The 18,962-nt window shown below is 40.4% G+C and overlaps 1 protein-coding gene across 2 annotated transcripts in view; it reads left to right on the forward strand.

Moving 5' to 3' along the window:
• The window catches only part of POT1 (protection of telomeres 1), an 81,343-nt gene that overhangs the window by 12,561 nt on the left and 49,820 nt on the right, over nucleotides 1–18,962 (forward strand). The window contains exons 4-7 of one of the 2 annotated variants that reach the window (XM_068402227.1): nucleotides 348–439; nucleotides 6,439–6,549; nucleotides 8,937–8,984; nucleotides 10,190–10,304. In XM_068402227.1, the coding sequence (XP_068258328.1) occupies nucleotides 348–439; nucleotides 6,439–6,549; nucleotides 8,937–8,984; nucleotides 10,190–10,304 (366 nt within the window). The remainder of the gene's footprint in view (nucleotides 1–347; nucleotides 440–6,438; nucleotides 6,550–8,936; nucleotides 8,985–10,189; nucleotides 10,305–18,962) is intronic. The other variant, XM_068402228.1, reaches the window with a different exon arrangement.

The following is an 18,962-nucleotide window of genomic DNA, read 5'->3' on the forward strand; positions in this document are numbered from 1 at the left end:
TCTGTGTTAATGTAAAAAAATCAAATGTGACTGGATAATATTTCCTCTCTAAAACTATACACTGAATTGTCCAAGTGGAAGTCTTTGTCATTACTGTTTAATGTACACTGATGTACAACGTGCACATTTTAAATGGTCCTTTTATGAAGAATATTCTGCTTGATATACCTATAGTTAGCACATAAAAGTAGTTGTATAACTATTTGAAAGGATTTTCTGTTTGTAGATTAATTGGAATGAAAAGTGTTAGACTCTGTAGATTAACTTATTTTGGAAATCTCTTCGCATTGCTGTTTTGTTTTGGAGAAGGTGTGGTGATTGGAATCACTTCTGCTTCCTTTCTCTAGATTTGGATAACTTATGTTCACGGATCAACAGCATCAATATTTTAATATATGGAAAAATGGCAGAGGATTGTGCAAAAGTTATACGCAATGGGGTAAAACATACATATATATTTTTCTTATTTTAGGAATTGTTTTCCACAGATGTGTGTTGTCTTCTTATCTTGTCTTTATATAGCTGTCACCAAAATTAGAAATAGTCTATTCAGTCAGTTCAAATCTGAAATAGAGTATTGAACTAGATATGAACTAGAAAAAAGAAACAGAAAGTATTTGCTTATATAAATTCTTTCTAGCAATAATATTGAAATAAAGCAATTCTTTTTGCCAGTACCATTTACCTAGCTCATGTAAAGGATCATGAATATGGATGATAGAGAAGTTATCCATTTATATTCATAATTTTAATGTCTGTTGCCATTTGATAAGATAGATTTTAGAATTAAATTGATTTAAAAGACAGTTACACTAAAAGCTTTTTTTAAAAAAAAAATTAATTCAAATCTACGTACATGGTTTTCTTTATTGGCTGGGTGCTGGTGTCTTGCTTCATCAGAGATACAAGCTTGGTTTGATTAGCTCCAGGGTAAAGGACATTGGCAAGTCAGCCTATGAGTTTGTGAGACAGTGTTTCAAGTAAAGAAGGAAAACAAGCTGAAAACAATTACCTTAACTTAATGGTTTTTATTAGATTGCCTATCAGTTTGCTGACATTTCAGTATTAGCCAGATATCAGATTAAGTTAGTCTACAATATGTTATGAGCTCATGTTAGTGCTTTTTCATTTGCAATATAAATTCACAGTAAATCATGCTGGAAGGGACCTTTAAAGATCATCCAGTTGCAACCCCTCTGCCATGGGCAGGGACATCTTTCACTAGATCAGGTTGCTTCAAAGCCCTGTCCAACCTGACTTTGAACACTTCCAGGGAGGGGGCATCCACATCTTCTCTGCGCAACTTGTTCCAGTGTCTCGCCACCCTCAACATAAGAGTTTCTTCCTTAGTCCAATTTAAACCTATCCTCTTTCAGTTTAAAACCACTGCCCTTTGTCCTGTCACTACAGGCCTTGGTAAAAAGTCTCTCCATCAAAAAGGTGGGAAGTGATTTAGTGAAGAAAATAAGGCTCTGTTTTCATGTTCTTAGAAATATTTGTTATGCACAAAAATTAAGGGCTTTCTCAAATATGGAAATAGCAGTGGCTTAGTTAGAATTCTGTCAGGATTTTTCATCTCAGATGGACTAGCACACCTGAACTCTGGTGATCTGTATGTTGAAAAAGGGTAAAAATTGTAGTAGACCTTTGGGCATGACATCAAAATACCACTTAAAGTCCAAGTTGCTCTGAATTTGTGGAACATTTTAATTTCAGATCAGAGGCGTGTATTCTTTTTATATAATTCTTTTTGCTTGATTTTGCTCGATTCCCAGCTCTTTTTTTTTTTCCTTTCTTTTTTTTTTCTTTAAGAGGGAAAGTTCTATTTATATTCCTTGAGAGTGATCTTGCTGTTTCTGGATAGTAGCTTACACCCTGAATTCTATCAGCTTCGAAGATGCCTGCATCAGTTCATGAGACATAAGGGACCAAAGCTGCTAGTTTAAGAATTACACCTATAATTAAAGCTGAAGCATTTATATAATGTATAGTGACCTATATTACAATTTTTCTATAATTATGTACTTATAAATATTCAGATGCTGAAAACTTTTGAATCCCTGTGTTTTCACCATTGTTAATCTGACTAAATTAATACAGATTTGGTGAATATGTATACATTAGAGAGAAGGAACTGAATGTTTAATTATTGCTTTTATCATGTAGACAATCCTCAAACAGCAGGTGACATACACTGACTGCCTCTTCAAATGGGTTAAAAAAAAGTATCTTACCCAAGAAAGCATTTAATGTTTCTCTTTTTTCAACAGAGATGTAACTGTTTTGAGGTTTTTATCACTTTTCAAATTTTAGTTTAAATCAATAAAGAGGTTTGAAGTTATAGAACATGTAGGAGCAAGGGTAAAAAAATACCAGTTTTATAAATGTTTAGTGAATAGTTGAAGATATTTATTTGAAGTTATAGTTTTGACCTAGTGCAGCATTTAAAAAAAAATGAAATCGCAGGATCGTGTATAGGTGAAAACTTCCCATGGAAATGAAAGATGCTGGCATATATCTTTGTAGACCCTTCACTTTCTTTATCAGTCTTACCAGTCACGTAATTTGTTTTATTAAATAATAAATTTATTAATAATGATAAATAATATTAGCAATAATAATTAATAGTAAATATATATTAAAATGTTTGCTGTATTTTTAATGAATCTGTAAAATACTTAAGAAGTCTTGCTTAGCAATGTGATTCCTTGTACTTTGAGGATTTTTTCTGGCATCATTGACCATATGGCTTCCATTAGCAGATAGTCAAGCTTTTGTCATGAACTGAACAGGTTAAAACTTTGTTTTTGAAGAAATCTCTGAGTCTGGGAAACATTTTCCAGCAAAAGGTGCTTGCTTTGACAGATAGCATGGTGGTAGGTCTTGGGAAGTATACATTGTCTGTAGTATGTAGTCTGTTAAATAAAAGTCTGTGTGAGAGCCAAAAAGAATTCTATAGGACATCTAGTATCTCTCCTCCAACCAGCACAGGTTATCAGAAGGAAAAGTCAGTAACACCTAATGATTGTGAATGAAGGATTTCACAGATAGAATTCTTTTGAATGAATTTAGCCATAAGGAATAAAAATTGCCTAAATCCTTTTAATAGAACACGTTTAGAGATTGTGCTATTAATTTGACCTCAAAATTGCTGGATGGCCCTTTTCAGCCCTTTGATGTGTGTGAGCTTGAGGGAACAACATGGAGGGGCTTTGGGCTGGGTGGTAAGTTGTGCAGGTCAGAGAGTATTCAATTTTACATTGGAATCTGCTGTGAATCAAAGCCTTTTTTTGTTTGTTATATGCCATGCTAAAGAAAGAAACATGCCTTGAAGATCAGCAAAATCATTTCAATCTGTTTAGGGCAAAAAAATCATTTACAACCATCAGATATGTATAAAATAAGAAGTGACAGTCTTTATACAAATTTCTCGATTCCACAGAATTTTGACAGTGAGTCTAGGATGGCAAGTTCCTGAACTAATTTGCTAAATATACAAGCTGCAGAATCATTTTAAAGAACAAATCAGTTTTATTGTTCTGATGAAAATATAAATCTTGAACAAGGCCCTGAGCAGCAATTAGAAGATAGAAAGATCAGCACTAAAGAGTAGTAGAAAACCACAACCCACAGGCAACAACCCTTAGACAGCCAGAGTGCACTAAAACCAGCGTTCAGTCTTCCGCAGTGAACTGAGCCTTCATGGTACTTTCCACATGTCTCAAATGAGATTTTAATTTTGGAAGAATCTGAATCTGAGGGAACAGAATGATTTCTGAAACTGTCAGAGTTGCAATTCGACAGTTATGAAAGGGATTTAATTTTTAAAAAAACCCGAAGTTTTAGCCATTAAAGAATTGCTTCAGTAAGGTCCAGTACATTTTGTTTGCTGCTTACAATTTCAGCCTTTACAGTTTTGTAGCTTTCCATATCATACTTCCCATACTGTAACAGGTTTAGCTAATGAGCCTGGGGGGAGGGGGGGAGGAACAGGCTGTTCCCAAAACCATGAATAACCATGTTCTTCTTGTCTCCTGAGAGTCTTCTGGTTCTGTAATAGAATAACCATCAGGGAAAAAATTGTCTTTCCTTTATTTTTCACTTCTTTTGAATGAGGGGAATAGGATTTCTTTTTGCTGCTTAAAAATGTGGGTTGAATCTTATAGTTTGTATATATATGCAATATAATACTCTTCTGTTGACATGAAAATCCACAAATATCTGTAAATTAATTTGATTCCCAAGCTAATTATAAGAGAACTTCTAATAATTACTCTTAGCTAAAGTTGAAATGGAAACTAATCTATTTTGAAAACTAATATAGCATTCAATTTCAAGGCGCTGCAAACCTCATAAATTTTTTGCGAGTTTAGAAATTGCAAGTCACAACCTGTCAAAGTTGACTGGACTTGTAACAAATCTGAGAATATACCTGTTCTTTCCACCTGTAAAACTAGATTTTGAGGCTAGTGCTGTCTTTTTTCCTCATTGAAATTGCACAGTCCTTTCACAGGTATTTTTTGAATATCATGTTACGCATTGCGTATTTCATGAGAGTAATCACCAGTGATCTAATATTATTCACAAAAAACGTTTCCATTTATTATCAGCCTGTGTAAAGGCTTGAGTGTGTAATTCTAAAGTTCCTTCTGAGACAGGAGAATAAGACTAGTCAAGTCAGCTGTACAGAGCTTCGATCCTGACTCAGCAACCAAGTCCCAGAATCTTGTGCAGCCTGCAATCTAATGAAATGCTGAAATGGGAATAATGTATAGCAGGGCATAGCTTTTTAGCTGAAGGTTGATTCCACTGTTGAAGGAACACCGTGAGTAGCATCAGCAACAGTGAAAGACACATGCTAAGACCTGGTTTCTGAAAAATAACTGAGTTTCTTAAAGCTGGTGTCTATCTGGAAAGAATGAAACAACTTTAATGTATGTTAGGAGGGTGGTGTGTTCCAGGTGCAAGGAATATTGAGTTGTCTAATTGTTTTGACCCATTTTAAGTTACTTGGCTCTGAGTATGGCTTATACTAGGTGACTTACTTATTATCTTTTAGTCAAAATATACGTTGTATTCCCATTTATGACACTACCTGAAAATCACTGTGCCCTAAGTAGTTTTGTTGTGTATTAAACTGTCTGATTAAACTTATGTTTTCGGCAGTAATTTTTTTTTTTTTTTTTGGCAAATCCTTTAATAACTATATAAAGTTAGTCACTGTCACTTAAGCTAGCAGCCATTCTTTTTCTTGCACAAAACATTAAGGTTTTGGATCTTAAATCATTTAGAGTAGCATTGTCAGATTGCTGAAATAGCAAAAAAAAAAACCATCATAGTGCAATATTTGGCTAGAACTGTCAACTTAAATCAGAAAACTCTTTCATTTGTTGTAATCAAATAAACACGTAAACAAAAGCCATTCAGTAAAAGCTTATGGAAGTGCTTTTGGTAGAAGGTCAAATAGAATGGTCAAATAGAATGGACTTCTGAGTCTAATATGTTTACTGGAATGGATCACACTGGTAACAGCCCTGCTATACAGTTCTGGTACCAAAGGAGTTGACTATAAAGGAGCTTTACATACTATCTGAGTTCCCAGCATTATCTTTGTCTCATCAGATACCTTTCTTATCATCTCCATCTTGTAAATGTATTTTCTATCTTCTCCCTTTATTTTCTTTTTTTTTTTTTTTGGTAAGGTTGCTACTAAAAAGGTGAGCTGCTGCAGGGACTTAAATCATCTACCCCTTTTCTTGTTCGCTTTGTGGTGTCTGAGGAACTTCATACCAAAGTGACAGTGCAGTTGCAAATGCAATTGCTTCCTATGCCAGAATCTCAGGAGTGACGCCAGAGAAGTTTGTAACATCTCTTGCTACCAGAAACCTCTCTATTGATTTACCTATCTGTTTGACCCTTAAGGAAGAAATTGGAAGATGTCAATCCAACCAAAACAGAATGTATGTACAAGGAGAGTCTCTTCAAAGTGCATCTGTAACTCAGTAAGAAATAAGCTCTGAGAAAAGAGTGTTTTGTCTCTGCTGCACCGATGTATGATTCCTTTTCTAGCTTAGTTAAGCTTACACAGAAAGGAGTTGGTCTTCAGTATATTCGAAGGGGAATGATTGTTTTGCTTTATTCGGTGTTACTCTTCCCCTCTAGCCCTTGTCAAAATTAGCAGGCATTCACAGTAGCATTGAGAGTGTGAAAATTTTAGCAGAATTTGAAAAAAAATGCTTGCTGGCATTGGTTGGAAATATGAATTCCATGGGTAGAAGAACTAAATAGAGAAACTTAAAGGCAGTATTTAGAATTTGTTCAGGATTTTTGTTTCTTGAATGTCTTGAGACTTTAGGGTAAAAATTCACATCACATACTGTTAAATAGAGTATGTGATACAGGCTATGTAATCATCTATTTGTCACCCTGTTCCCATAGGACACCTTCGTAGTTGCAGGATTCAAGTTGGCAAAATCGCCTACAGCGAGAGAGGATGGTAGACATGGTTGCCACCTGGAGGTGTCTGAAGAAGCTGGATCAGCCATTTATGTACGTGGGTACTGAACTTTTTTTACCTTTTTTTTTCCCCCTCAAATACCAACATTAACGTTTTTCTTTACAGTGGAAAAAAACCAATAAAATCTGTTAGACTCTGAAGTCTTGCAGATTATTTTAGCATGTCCATCAGGAAACAATCAGAACACATTTGTGTGTGTGTGCATACAATTTTATAGTACCCCTGTCCATGCAAGACCCAAATTATCTCAGGCCTCCCAGGTAAATTTCTGCTTTTTAAGTGCAGAAATTTGACCTTAGTTGGCTTTAGATAGATCCCTAGATCTGCTTAGGCCATTCTTGTGCATAACACAGTGCAGTAATGCAGACAAGATAGAGGGTGCAAGAGTGGTCTTATGTCTATCATTTTTAGTTTTCTCTGGGCTACGAGTTTGTACTGCTTTAACTTGCATCATTGCGCTTTGCCTTTGAAATATATGGATTCCTAGATTCTTAATTTTTAAAAGAGAATTATACCCCTTTTTTTTCTGAGGAAAATACTCAGTCTTTTGTACTATTCTCACATCAATACTGTTCATCTTAATTGCTTCCATCTGTAGAGATATGGGAGTGTTCTGCTGCTGCTTCTATTTGTCTGTGGTAATACATCAGCAGTGCATGTTTGTTGTGGCCTCTGTGTCTTTGCTTCAGGAAACGCTTGGTACCCTTTTTAAGCCTAAGCATTAGTATTTTAAAAGTTATAGAACTTACAGAATTTACAGGAGATTTAGGATATTGTTCTACATTTGGAAACCTGTAATAGGGACTGGGTGTGGAATGAAACTAAGGTTTCAAAAACTTTGTTGGACACCTCAGTGGGATAGTTCTAGTATTTCTTACGAAAGTTATCCTAACAGTTATGGGCATCTGGTGAGAAAGTGTTGCACATTTTTGATCACTGTAATTGTCTACTACTGTTAAAAAGAAGGATAGTACTAAACTGTAAGTGACCATGCTGCAAACTCCATTCTGTAGTCAGTGAAAAGGAAAAGGCACCTTCACCGGAGAACGATATAGCGTTATACTATATGGTGATTCCTTTGAGCCTATCCATCAGATTTTGAAACAAACTTAGAAATAATTATAAAAACTTAAACACAAAATCACATATAAAAGAGACTTACTAAAATAAGTTGTGTGCCAATGTCAAGGTTTGAACTTTTGTCTGTATAGTTGTCTGACAATAATTTTAAATTTAAGAAAATATATTTTTTTTTTTTCAATTTCATTGAAGATAGTAGATAGCAAAGCTGTGCCCTGAGTCTGGGCAAATGTGTGTAAACTAAATGTACCTAAATTTTAGGCATTATATGAGGCACACAGTTGAGTATTGGCAGGGCCTCATGACATGCAGTCTAATCCCAAGGAAGATGTGTAGCTCACTGAACGTCTAGGTTGTGCTGAGGAGGTGTCTGTCTCATTGATCACAGAATGGAGCTTGTGGCCCTTAATTTACTGACACACTAATTGAATGCTTAAAATTAATACAAATTATTTGAATTTTTTGTGAGCACAAATGATCTGAATTTTATGTGTGCTTCACTTTCTTTATTATAACTGTTCACCCGACTATTTAAAATAAATAAACGGAAGTAAAACTAGCTTCAGGAATGCAGCTGAGGGTGGAGAGCAAAACCAGGTCCCTGTCAGGAGTCTGCGCTGCTGCGGGGATCCAGGACTGTGACATGGGACCCTGTGTCCAGCAGATAAGACTGTGGTGTTGCATCAGGATGGCAGCTGAGCCCCTGTGTTTCTCATTCTAGGGTGGGTATGTGTTGGCATTACATCAAATCACCACAATTAGTTCTTTAAAAGACCTTACAAAGAAGATTTAAGTCTGTCTTATAAGTATGGCTCTAAAACCTTAGGAACTACCTTTAAAGAGAATTTATCACATTGTAGTGAGTTTGCCTTGACTTTTTTTTAATTATTTTTTTTCCCCAAAGGAGAGTAGAGAGTCACTGAAAGTACACCTGCTCTAAGCATTGACATGTACAAAACCTAAACCCATTTAAGTTCTCTGGTAAGCAAGTACAGTTTTAGATTTGTGGCCTCCGACTTTCAAATACTGGCTCTACTAACGTGACCTGACTGATATTCAACTAAGTGCATTTCTACTTTAGAAAATATATGTGTTATTTATTTGGAGTAGCTTTTGTCTGAATGTAATTGGAGTAAATATTATTTTCTTTTTTACTGGTTTCGGAGGTGACTCACATAGCACAAGCGTCTATGGTGCTATAGTATGTCTATGGTGCTATAGTATGTCTATGGTGCTATAGTATGTCTATGGTGTTATATTTGCTTTAGAGTTATCAAATCTTGTTATATTTGCAATGCCTTCAATTTTGTAATCAGAGAGTTTGCTATTTTTTTCTCAGATTTATACTAAACCAAGAACAACTGCTGCTTCAGAAATTACATCTGTGGTGAGTTTATATTTGGGATATTTTTAAACCACATGAGACTAACTGCATGTAAATAGTATATGTGGAATTCTTTTTCTTTCCTGTTTATTTTACTTCCATACTCTCATCCCAGCAGTCATTTGTTTAGCTTTTAATTTTGTAAATAATATGCCTGGAAAACAGAATAAAATATTAAAAAGTAGTACTTTTTCTATACTTGCAGTATAGTTCCCATCTTGATCTCAAAATAGGCTACATGTTGGTTTAGGAAATGTGAGCTAGAAAGGTAACTTCCATTCTAAAGAAGATCATATGCTTGTGCTTTAAAAAAAAGGAAATATGAAGCTTTATTTGATTTAAAATCAGACTTCGTGTACTGACCTTAACATTTCTTTTGATTACTGTTTGGAACAAGCCTTTATATGTCTAAATTAAAATTCTACAGGAAATATTATATTAAAGGCATAGAAATTTGTGTATGAAATTTTATTGTTCTCTATTATAAGGTTAAAGATTTAGTACAGAAGATGATACAACCTGCCTTCATGTTAATTTTATGAAGAGTTTCATTTTTTTCCCTGATACCATAACTGAAAACCACAGTTTTCAGTCAGTTTGGCAGAACTTGTATTCTGTAAAAGAGACTAATCAGCATATAATGCAACCTTAAGATGAGAGTAGTCCTTAAATAGCAGAGGGTAGTCCTTTAATCCTCCGACAAGTGTGCTATTTTAGTAGGAATAATTACACAATGGCTATGAGAGGTAAACTCCCCCCCCCGCCCCCCCAAGACAGTGATTCTGTGCAGTGACACTGCCAATAAGAATTACAAAATTATTTATGTAAGTTCTTTAAAAAGCCCTTTGGATGAACATGTTAAAACCAATCAGTGAAAAATTACTTTCCATCGTTCTTTATTATAATGACTTTTATTCGCCCATTTTATGTATTGAAACTTACTTGAACTGACTGGTTAGTTTATTGTAAGAAAGATGCAATCACGAGAAGAAGTAGAAATAAGGCTTGTGTGCTTTATTGCCTGTGAATATATACATATATTTATCTTTAGAGAGTCTAAAGTGAATAAGAGAAAAAAATAGATAACCTTTATTTTTTTAAGATGAAATAAAGCATATCTGAGGGTGGATGGTGTTAAAAGGCAAAATTCTGGGTGAATGTTTGAATACTTTTTTCTTCTGTTCCCTAATTTTATCATGCCTTTCCAGTCTGTTGCACCAAAATATGTGTATACTCCTCTGAATCATCTTAAAGATGGAACTATAGTGAATTTGTATGGCGTTGTGAAATTCTTCAAGCCTCCATATGTAAGCAAAGGAACTGGTATGTACTATATTCAAGAGATTTAAAATCTCCTCCAAACAGAACTGTTCGTACTGTGTGTGTTAAAAATCCACCAGAACAACAAATTCAGGTGGTCCTTTGACCATGGTTCTCAGCTAGCATCAAGGAGACAGAACAACAAATAGGTAAGGGGTATCAGAGTCAGTTTAGGCAGAACGGTGGATAGCAAGTTAAGGAAGTATTTATCAAGCTAGTACTATCAGTACAAAACATGGAAAAGGACCTGTACAAAAAGTACAAAAGCTGTGTACCTGTACTTGTGGGAAAGGATTGTGGTGTCACTATGTATGCTTCTTCCTTGAGATTCTGACAATAAGTGTTACGATACGCTATAAATGCGGTGCCAACATATTTGTTACTTGTAGAAGTTCTGCAACAACTGAATCATTTTTTCTCTCTGTGAGGTTTACTGATTGTGCTAGTTTTGCTAGAAGATTGTACTGTTTCACTAGGTGCTCACTAAGTACACAGCTAGGTAATATCCCTACTGAATTAGATTAAGCAATAGAATTTTTTTATTTGATTCAGAATTGATTGAAGTATTTTCTGCTTATTATAAATTTACTGTGATTTTTAAAGTTGGGTTCTTTTTTTTCCCATCTAAATGTATTTCTAGCTGAACAAAAAAGAATAGATTATGATGGTCACTGTTGATTTTTATGGTCTTAATTATGCATGCAAGTTTCTTGAATAACGTCAATAGCCATGAATTTGGCTTCTAAATACAGAAATTAAATAAGTCAGCATTAGACCAGAACCAAGAGTTAGCGGCTTGTCTGCAAAACCTTTTGCGAACAGATCTGTGTGATCCTAGTTGCTCAGAAACTGCCAGCAGCAGTCTGAAGGGGATGCACTCAAGATAAGGCAGTAAATGCCTTTGTGAGAGTGCAGTGCTATACCTGTAGTACCGTGGCTTCCAGAATGAGGTTTGCTTACAGTTAGGTAGCTTGAAACATAAGTGAAATAGCTGAAACCTGTGCAAACATGGTGGCACACCCAAAAAAAGTGCCAAGTCTAACTAAGGTTCAAATAATGGCTTCACTTTTTGAAAACCAAGCAATCTTTAGCCTTTGAATCAGTTTGGAGTGTATGAGTGGGAGGAACGTCTGGGAGGTCTGTGCAAATGTGGTTATGCTAACTTCAGTATGTTCAAGTGAACTATACTGATATAATCTGTATTGTGGGTATGATTAATTATTGCCATTTGGTGCATGTAGTATTCTTCTAGATAAACAGATATACTGGTATGAAAGACCCTATTGACAGGAAATTTTTGCTATCATTTGTAGCTGAAGTGTGGTTTCACTGTACTTGTAGCTAAAATGCGGTCTAATGCTTGCCCACAGAAAAGACAAGACACGCGTGTGCTGCTCTCTGGGCTATCGTACACTAAGCGTCCGCTGTACTAAAGGCAGCCACCGGCCCAGTCAGCAGTCATAGTTAATTTGTGCAGCGCTACATAGTATTTTCAAGAATATATTAGATTAACTGGGTCCACAAACGAATGAATAGATTTTGGGAATTCAACAGTATTTTTACATACAGTTGTCCATGTAAACAGAAGAAACAACGTGTCCGCAGCACTACAGCTCAGTGCCCTGGTGCCTGCAACAGAGCAGCAGTTTTGTGCTTCCCATACAGTTAGTTGTCAAAATGTATTCCCACTGGTGTTTGTTACAGCAGAAGACACGGCTTGCTTCTAGAAAACCTTTCCGCTCTACATTCTTAATCAATGTTGAGAAGGCAGTAGTGTTGCCCAAAATAACTCTGAAACATAAAAAAAAAACAAGTCTGAAGAATGTGGGATAATCTAATTTAAATGTTAACATTTAAAAATAGATGTAATCATTAAGTTAGGAACTGAGCCAGTAATGGTGCATCTGTTTTTATAGCTAATATAGTGCATGTTTGTTTTTTTTCTTCTTGAGACTAAATTAAAATGAATATTATCATATTCTACATAGTCATTGATACACTGAAGTTATTTTGCTAAACAATAAATTGCAAATCTTTAAGATGAAATATTGTTTTGATTGTTCTATGTAGGAAAAAGCAAATAGTAGTTATTAGAGAAAGCTGTGGAAAAGTTGTATGTCACTGTTTTTTCAGAAAATAATTGTTTTTTGATAATACTATAGCCCAGTAAAAGTGGAGAAGTACAATTCCAATTGTTCTACATTATGAATGTTACAACACAGCAGATATTCTTAAATGTAAATGAGGAATAATGGTAAGTGAAAGTATCTGCAGGAACTCAGTGTATTTAGACTGGAAACAGAAAAGTGTTCTAGTATCTAATTAGAAATGCAAACGTTCATTAAATAATAAATTAAGTGTCTGTGTGTTTGTTGTGTGCATAGCAAATCAAGTTATACTGCTAGCTAAGAAGCAATAGTAATAAAAATTAGTCTGCCCTTAAAGCTGAATACTTATGGAACTGTCATATGATTAAGCTACAGTTAATACTTAAATAATACTTAATATTTAAAAAGTATTAATTCAAAGAAAGACTCCAGAGGGAGCTCTTCAAAGATCGGAGATAGATTCCCAGATAGTAGTGAATGGGTGGTGTTAGGTTGCTGGGGGCTCAAGGAGAAGGATTTGGGCCTGCTGGGCATGAAGAAGAATCAAAAATGGGAAAGGACGTTGTGCTAGGGCAGGTGCCCAGGCGCTGGTACCAGGGGGGCTGCAGGGCGGCCTCTGTGAGGAGAGGCCAGGGCTGCCCTGTGCCGGACATGGCCTGTCCAGCTGGCTCCAGCCAACCCACCACCGGGCACAGCTGAGCCCCTCAGCCACAATGGTGGCCTCTGGGAAAACAAAGTTAAGAAAAGGCAAAATGCTGCATGGCAGTGTGGAGTGAGTGGCCAGCTGGCAGCAGCAGCGGCAGCAGCAGCGGCAGTAGCGGCAGCGGCAGCGACTGAGGTCAGTGCGGGGCGAGGCGAGATCGGGCTGTACCGGGCGGTTTTCATACTTTGGGCCTTCCGAGCAGCAGCCCCGAGCTGCTTCCCCCTGGACCCGGAAGTTCCCGGCAACGAATCAGGAGGGGGGGGGGGGCGTAACACCACCCCCCGTCGATCGGGTGATAAAGAGCCTCCTGGAGGGCAGGGACTAGTCCCTGGCCAGAGGGGAGAGGGGGAGTCAGCAGTGACTGTGTGTGTCCCAGGGTGGGGGAGGCCACAGCCATTTGCAGCTCGTTGGGGAGGGCGCTGACTCCCTCCCAGTGCAAAAGGTGAGGAAGGTGCCAAGGAGCTGTGAACCAGCCAAGCTGTGAAGGCGCCAAGGAGCTGTGAACCAGGGGTGTCACCAACAGGTATTTCACAGCTCAGTGAAAGAACAATGGTCTCCACCCGGCAGAAGAAGACCAAAATGGATGTGGGAACCCAGACAGAGCTCCCACGGAAGGAGGCAATGGTGCAGGTTGCAGGCTGCAGGGAATGCTACAGCGTCTCTGTGGTGACAGGGGGCTGTGTGCACTGTGAGCAGGTAGATGATCTGCTCGGCCGAGCGGCACAGCTGCAAAGCCAGGTTGAAAGGCTTCAAGCCGAAGTAGAAAGGCTTAGGAGCATTTGGGAGGCTGAAATGGAGATAGACTGGTGGAGCCAGGCTCTGCCCTCCCTGCAACAAAAATGGGAGCACCTGCCAGAGAGCTCCCAGGATCGAGGGACCCCTGTACTCTGCCCCTCTCAGGTGGAAAACAATAACCTAGAGGAAAGGAGTGAGTGGAGGCAAGCCTATGGCCGTGGCAATAGGCGAGTGCCCTCCTTGCCTACCTCGCCTCCACAGGTGCCTCTGAGCAATAGATATGAAGCCCTAGTGGAATACAGCCAGTCCAATGGGGATGTGGTGGAGAGGCAACCTATATCAGAGGTCCCACCACAGTCAGAAAAACCTGACAGGTGTATAGCTACCTCCTCCACAAGGAAGAAGAGAAGAGTTTTAGTGGTTGGAGACTCCTTCCTAAAGGAAACTGAGGGCCCAATATGCAGAGCTGACCCCCATCACAGGGAGGTCTGCAGTCTGCCTGGAGCCCGAATCAGGGATATCACCAGGCAACTTCCCAACCTGGTGGAGGCCACAGACTACTACCCCCTGCTGATCTTCCAGACAGGTGGGGAAGAAGCTGCATCCCGTAGTCTGAGGGGGATGAAGAAAGACTACAAGGCCCTAGGACGGTTGGTGAAAGAGTCTGGGGCACAAGTTGTTTTCTCCTCCCTCCTTCCATTTTCAGGTGATGACGTGGGATGGAATAGTAGGATTCTCTCTATAAATGCCTGGCTACGAGACTGGTGCTACATGCAGGGCTTTGGGTTCTTTGATAATGGCTGGTTTTATAAGACACCAGGCATGACGGTAATACATGGGAAAGGTTTATGTCGTAGGGGCAAAAGGGTTCTGGGACAGGAATTAGCAGGGCTCATTCGGAGAGCTTTAAACTAGATTCGAAGGGGGATGGGGTAGTAGCTGGGCTTGCACCACTGGGGCAACGCTCTAGTGTTGAGGTAGACCAGGAGGCCTCCCATCCCGCTGGGGTGAAATCGGTGTGCTCAGCTCGCTCCCTGAAATGCCTGTACACCAATGCACGCAGCATGGGGAATAAACAGGAGGAGTTGGAAATCCGTGTTCGGTCGGGGGGTTATGATCTAGTGGCAATTACAGAGACTTGGTGGGACGCCTCGCATGACTGGAATGTGGTCATGGATGGCTATGTCTTGTTCAGGAAAGACAGGCCACTAAGGAGAGGTGGTGGAGTTGCTCTTTATGTGAGTGAGCAGCTAGAATGTATTGAGTTCTGTCCAGGGGCGGATCAGGAGCGAGTTGAGAGTTTGTGGGTGCGAATTAAGGGGCAGGCTGGCAGGGGTGATACTGTTGTGGGTGTCTATTACAGGCCACCTGATGAGGATGAGGAGGGTGATGAGGCCTTCTACAGGCAGCTGAGAGCAGTCTCTCAATTGCAGGGCCTGGTTGTCGTGGGGGATTTCAACTACCCTGGTATTTGCTGGGAGGCCTACTCAGCCAGCCATCCTCAGTCCAGGAGGTTCCTCCAGTGCATTGATGATAACTTTCTGATGCAAATAGTGGATGAGCCAACTAGGAGAGGAGCGCTGCTGGATCTTATCCTCACTAACAAGGAGGGTCTGGTTGAAGCGGTGAAGGTTGAGAGCAGCCTTGGTTGTAGTGACCATGAGATGGTAGAGTTCAGGATCTCATGTGGCAGGAACAGAATAGCTAGCAGAATTACAACCCTGGACTTCAGGAGGGCCAACTTTGGTCTTTTTAAGCAATTGCTAGGGGAAATCCCATGGGACAGGGTACTAGAAGGTAAGGGGGCCCAAGATAGTTGGTTAGCATTCAAGGACTGCTTCTTCCGAGCTCAAGATCAGAGCATCCCATCAGGTAGGAAGTCAAGGAAGGGTACCAGGAGACCTGCATGGTTAAACAGGGAACTGCTGGGCAAACTCAAGTGGAAGAAGAAGGTGTACAGATCATGGAAGGAGGGGCTGGCCACTTGGGAGGAATATAAGTCTGTTGTCAGAGGATGTAGGGAGGCAACTAGGAAAGCTAAGTCCTCCTTGGAATTAAACCTTGCAAGAGAGGTCAAGGACAACAGAAAGGGCTTCTTCAAATACATTGCAGGTAAAGCCAACACTAGAGGCAATGTAGGCCCACTGATGAATGAGGTGGGGGCCCTGGAGACAGAGGATAAAAGAAGGCGGAGTTACTGAATGACGCCTTTGCTTCTGTCTATACTGTTGGAGGCTGTCCTGAGGAGCCCCGGACCCCTGAGGCCCCAGAAGAAGTCAGGATAGAGGAGGAATCTGTCTTGGTAGATGAGGGCTGGGTCAGGGATCAATTAAGCAATCTGGACGTCCATAAATCCATGGGCCCTGATGGGATGCACCCGTGGGTGCTGAGGGAGCTGGCGGAAGTCATTGCTAGGCCACTCTCCATCATCTTTGCTAAGTCGTGGGCAACGGGAGAGGTTCCTGAGGACTGGAGGAAAGCGAATGTCACTCCAGTCTTCAAAAAGGGCGAGAAGGAGGACCCGGGTAACTATAGACCGGTCAGCCTCACCTCCATCCCCAGAAAGGTGATGGAACAACTTGTCCTTGGTGCTGTCTCTAGGCACATCAAGGATAGGGGGATCATTAGGGGCACTCAACATGGCTTCACCAACGGGAAGTCATGCTCAACCGACTTGATAGCCTTTTATGAGGACATAACCCAGTGGATAGATGATGGTAAAGCTGTGGATGTGGTCTATCTCGATTTCAGTAAAGCGTTTGACACGGTCTCCCACAGCATCCTCGCAGCTAAACTGAGGAAGTGTGGTCTGGATGATCGGGTAGTGAGGTGGATTGTGAACTGGCTGAAGGAAAGAAGCCAGAGAGTGGTGGTCAATGGGACAGAGTCCAGTTGGAGGCCTGTGTCTAGCGGAGTCCCTCAAGGGTCGGTTCTGGGGCCAGTTCTATTCAATATATTCATTAATGACTTGGATGAGGGAATAGAGTGCACTGTCAGCAAGTTCGCTGATGACACCAAACTGGGAGGAGTGGCTGACGCACCGGAAGGCTGCGCAGCCATTCAGAGAGACCTGGACAGGCAGGAGAGCTGGGCATGGAGAAACTTAATGAAATATAACAAGGGCAAGTGTAGAGTCCTGCATCTGGGCAAGAACAACCCCATGTACCAGTACAAGTTGGGGACAGACCTGTTGGAGAGCAGCGTAGGGGAAAGGGACCTGGGGGTCCTAGTGGACAACAGGATGACCATGAGCCAGCAGTGTGCCCTTGTGGCCAAGAAGGCCAATGGCATCCTGGGGTGTATTAGAAGGGGTGTGGTTAGCAGGTCAAGAGAGGTTCTTCTCCCCCTCTACTCTGCCCTGGTGAGGCCGCATCTGGAATATTGTGTCCAGTTCTGGGCCCCTCAGTTCAAGAAGGACAGCGAACTGCTAGAGAGAGTCCAGTGCAGAGCCACGAAGATGATTAAGGGGGTGGAACATCTCCCTTATGAGGAGAGGCTGAGGGAGCTGGGTCTCTTTAGCTTGGAGAAGAGGAGACTGAGGGGTGACCTCATTAATGTTTATAAATATGGAAAGGGCAAGTGTCATGAGGATGGAGCCAGGCTCTTCTCAGTGACATCCCTTGACAGGACAAGGGGCAATGGGTGCAAGCTGGAACACAGGAGATTCTGCATAAATATGAGGAAAAACTTCTTTACGGTGAGGGTGACCGAACACTGGAACAGGCTGCCCAGAGAGGTTGTGGAGTCTCCTTCTCTGGAGACATTCAAAACCCGCCTGGACGCGTTCGTGTGTGATATGGTCTAGGTAATCCTGCTCTGGCAGGGGGATTGGACTAGATGAACTTTCGAGGTCTCTTCCAATCCCTAACATTCTGTGATTCTGTGATTCTGTGAGGGGGGAAGAAGTGTGAGAAACAGCCCTGTGACACCAAGGTCAGAGAAGCCAGAGGAGAGGAGGTGCTCCAGGTGCCAGAGCAGAGATTTCCCTGCAGCCTGGGGAAGAGACCTTAGATGAGCAGACTGATCTATGCTGCAACCTGTGGAGGAGTCACACTTGAGCAGGGTTATCCCAAAGGACTGCAGCCCATGGAAGGACCTATGCTGGAGCAGAAAGTGTGAGAAGGAAGGAGCCAGGAGGGAAGAAGAGCTGTTATGGAGTGAACACAACCCCCTGTTCACCATGCCCCCTGCGCCACTGGAGGGAATAAGAGGGCAGGTAGAGATGTTGGGAATGAAGAAATGAAGTTGAGCCTGGGAAAAAGGAGTAGGGGCGAAAGGTGCTTTAGTCTGTTTCTCACCATCCTACCCTATTTTTATTGGGAATAAATTAAATTAATCTTCCCCAAGTCGAGCCTGTTTTGCATGTGATGGTAACTGGTAAGTGATCTGCCTGTTTTTATCTCAACCCACGAGTTTTTCCACCTTATTTTCTCCCCTGTCCTGTTGAGGAGGGAGAATGAGAGAGCGGCTGGGTGGGTGCCTGGCAGCCAGTCAAGGTCAACCCAGCACACGTGCTGGGACTCTCCAGGTTTTTCAGACTTAATAATAATAATAATAATAAAACGAGGATAAATCTGGAGAAGGGATCTTGACAAACAAGTTTCTTTGATGATAAGAATCTCAGGGGGATGAAAAATCTCTTCAGCTTAAAGAGAACAATAATAACACAATCAGTCTTACAATATCTGTATAGTATATAGACGTATAGAATATATATTTGTATATTTATTTGAAAAGTTGGGCTCTCACTGATATTCTCAGCCTGCAGTTGTAATAGATTTTTTAACTGCATTTATAAGGAACTGAAGAGATTAGCAAAATGCTCAATGATTGCTCTGAATTGCCAGGGCATGAAATGGCTCTTGTCAGAATTATGGCAAGAAGAATGGCTGCTTGTTCACAGTAAGTCATGAGTAATGTCCTATTTTCCTGGGGAAACCTCCACCTAGCTTGTTCTCTTAGATATATGCAGTATATTCCTGTGTCACATGTTGAATTAAAATCTCATTTGAGCCTGCCTAGATATGCATGTGGACACAGAATCACAGAATGTTAGGGATTGGAAGGGACCTCGAAAGTTCATCTAGTCCAGTCCCCCTGCCGGAGCAGGATTAC

The sequence above is a fragment of the Nyctibius grandis genome, chromosome 5 (assembly GCF_013368605.1).
Source record: "Nyctibius grandis isolate bNycGra1 chromosome 5, bNycGra1.pri, whole genome shotgun sequence".
Classification (NCBI taxonomy): domain Eukaryota; kingdom Metazoa; phylum Chordata; class Aves; order Nyctibiiformes; family Nyctibiidae; genus Nyctibius; species Nyctibius grandis.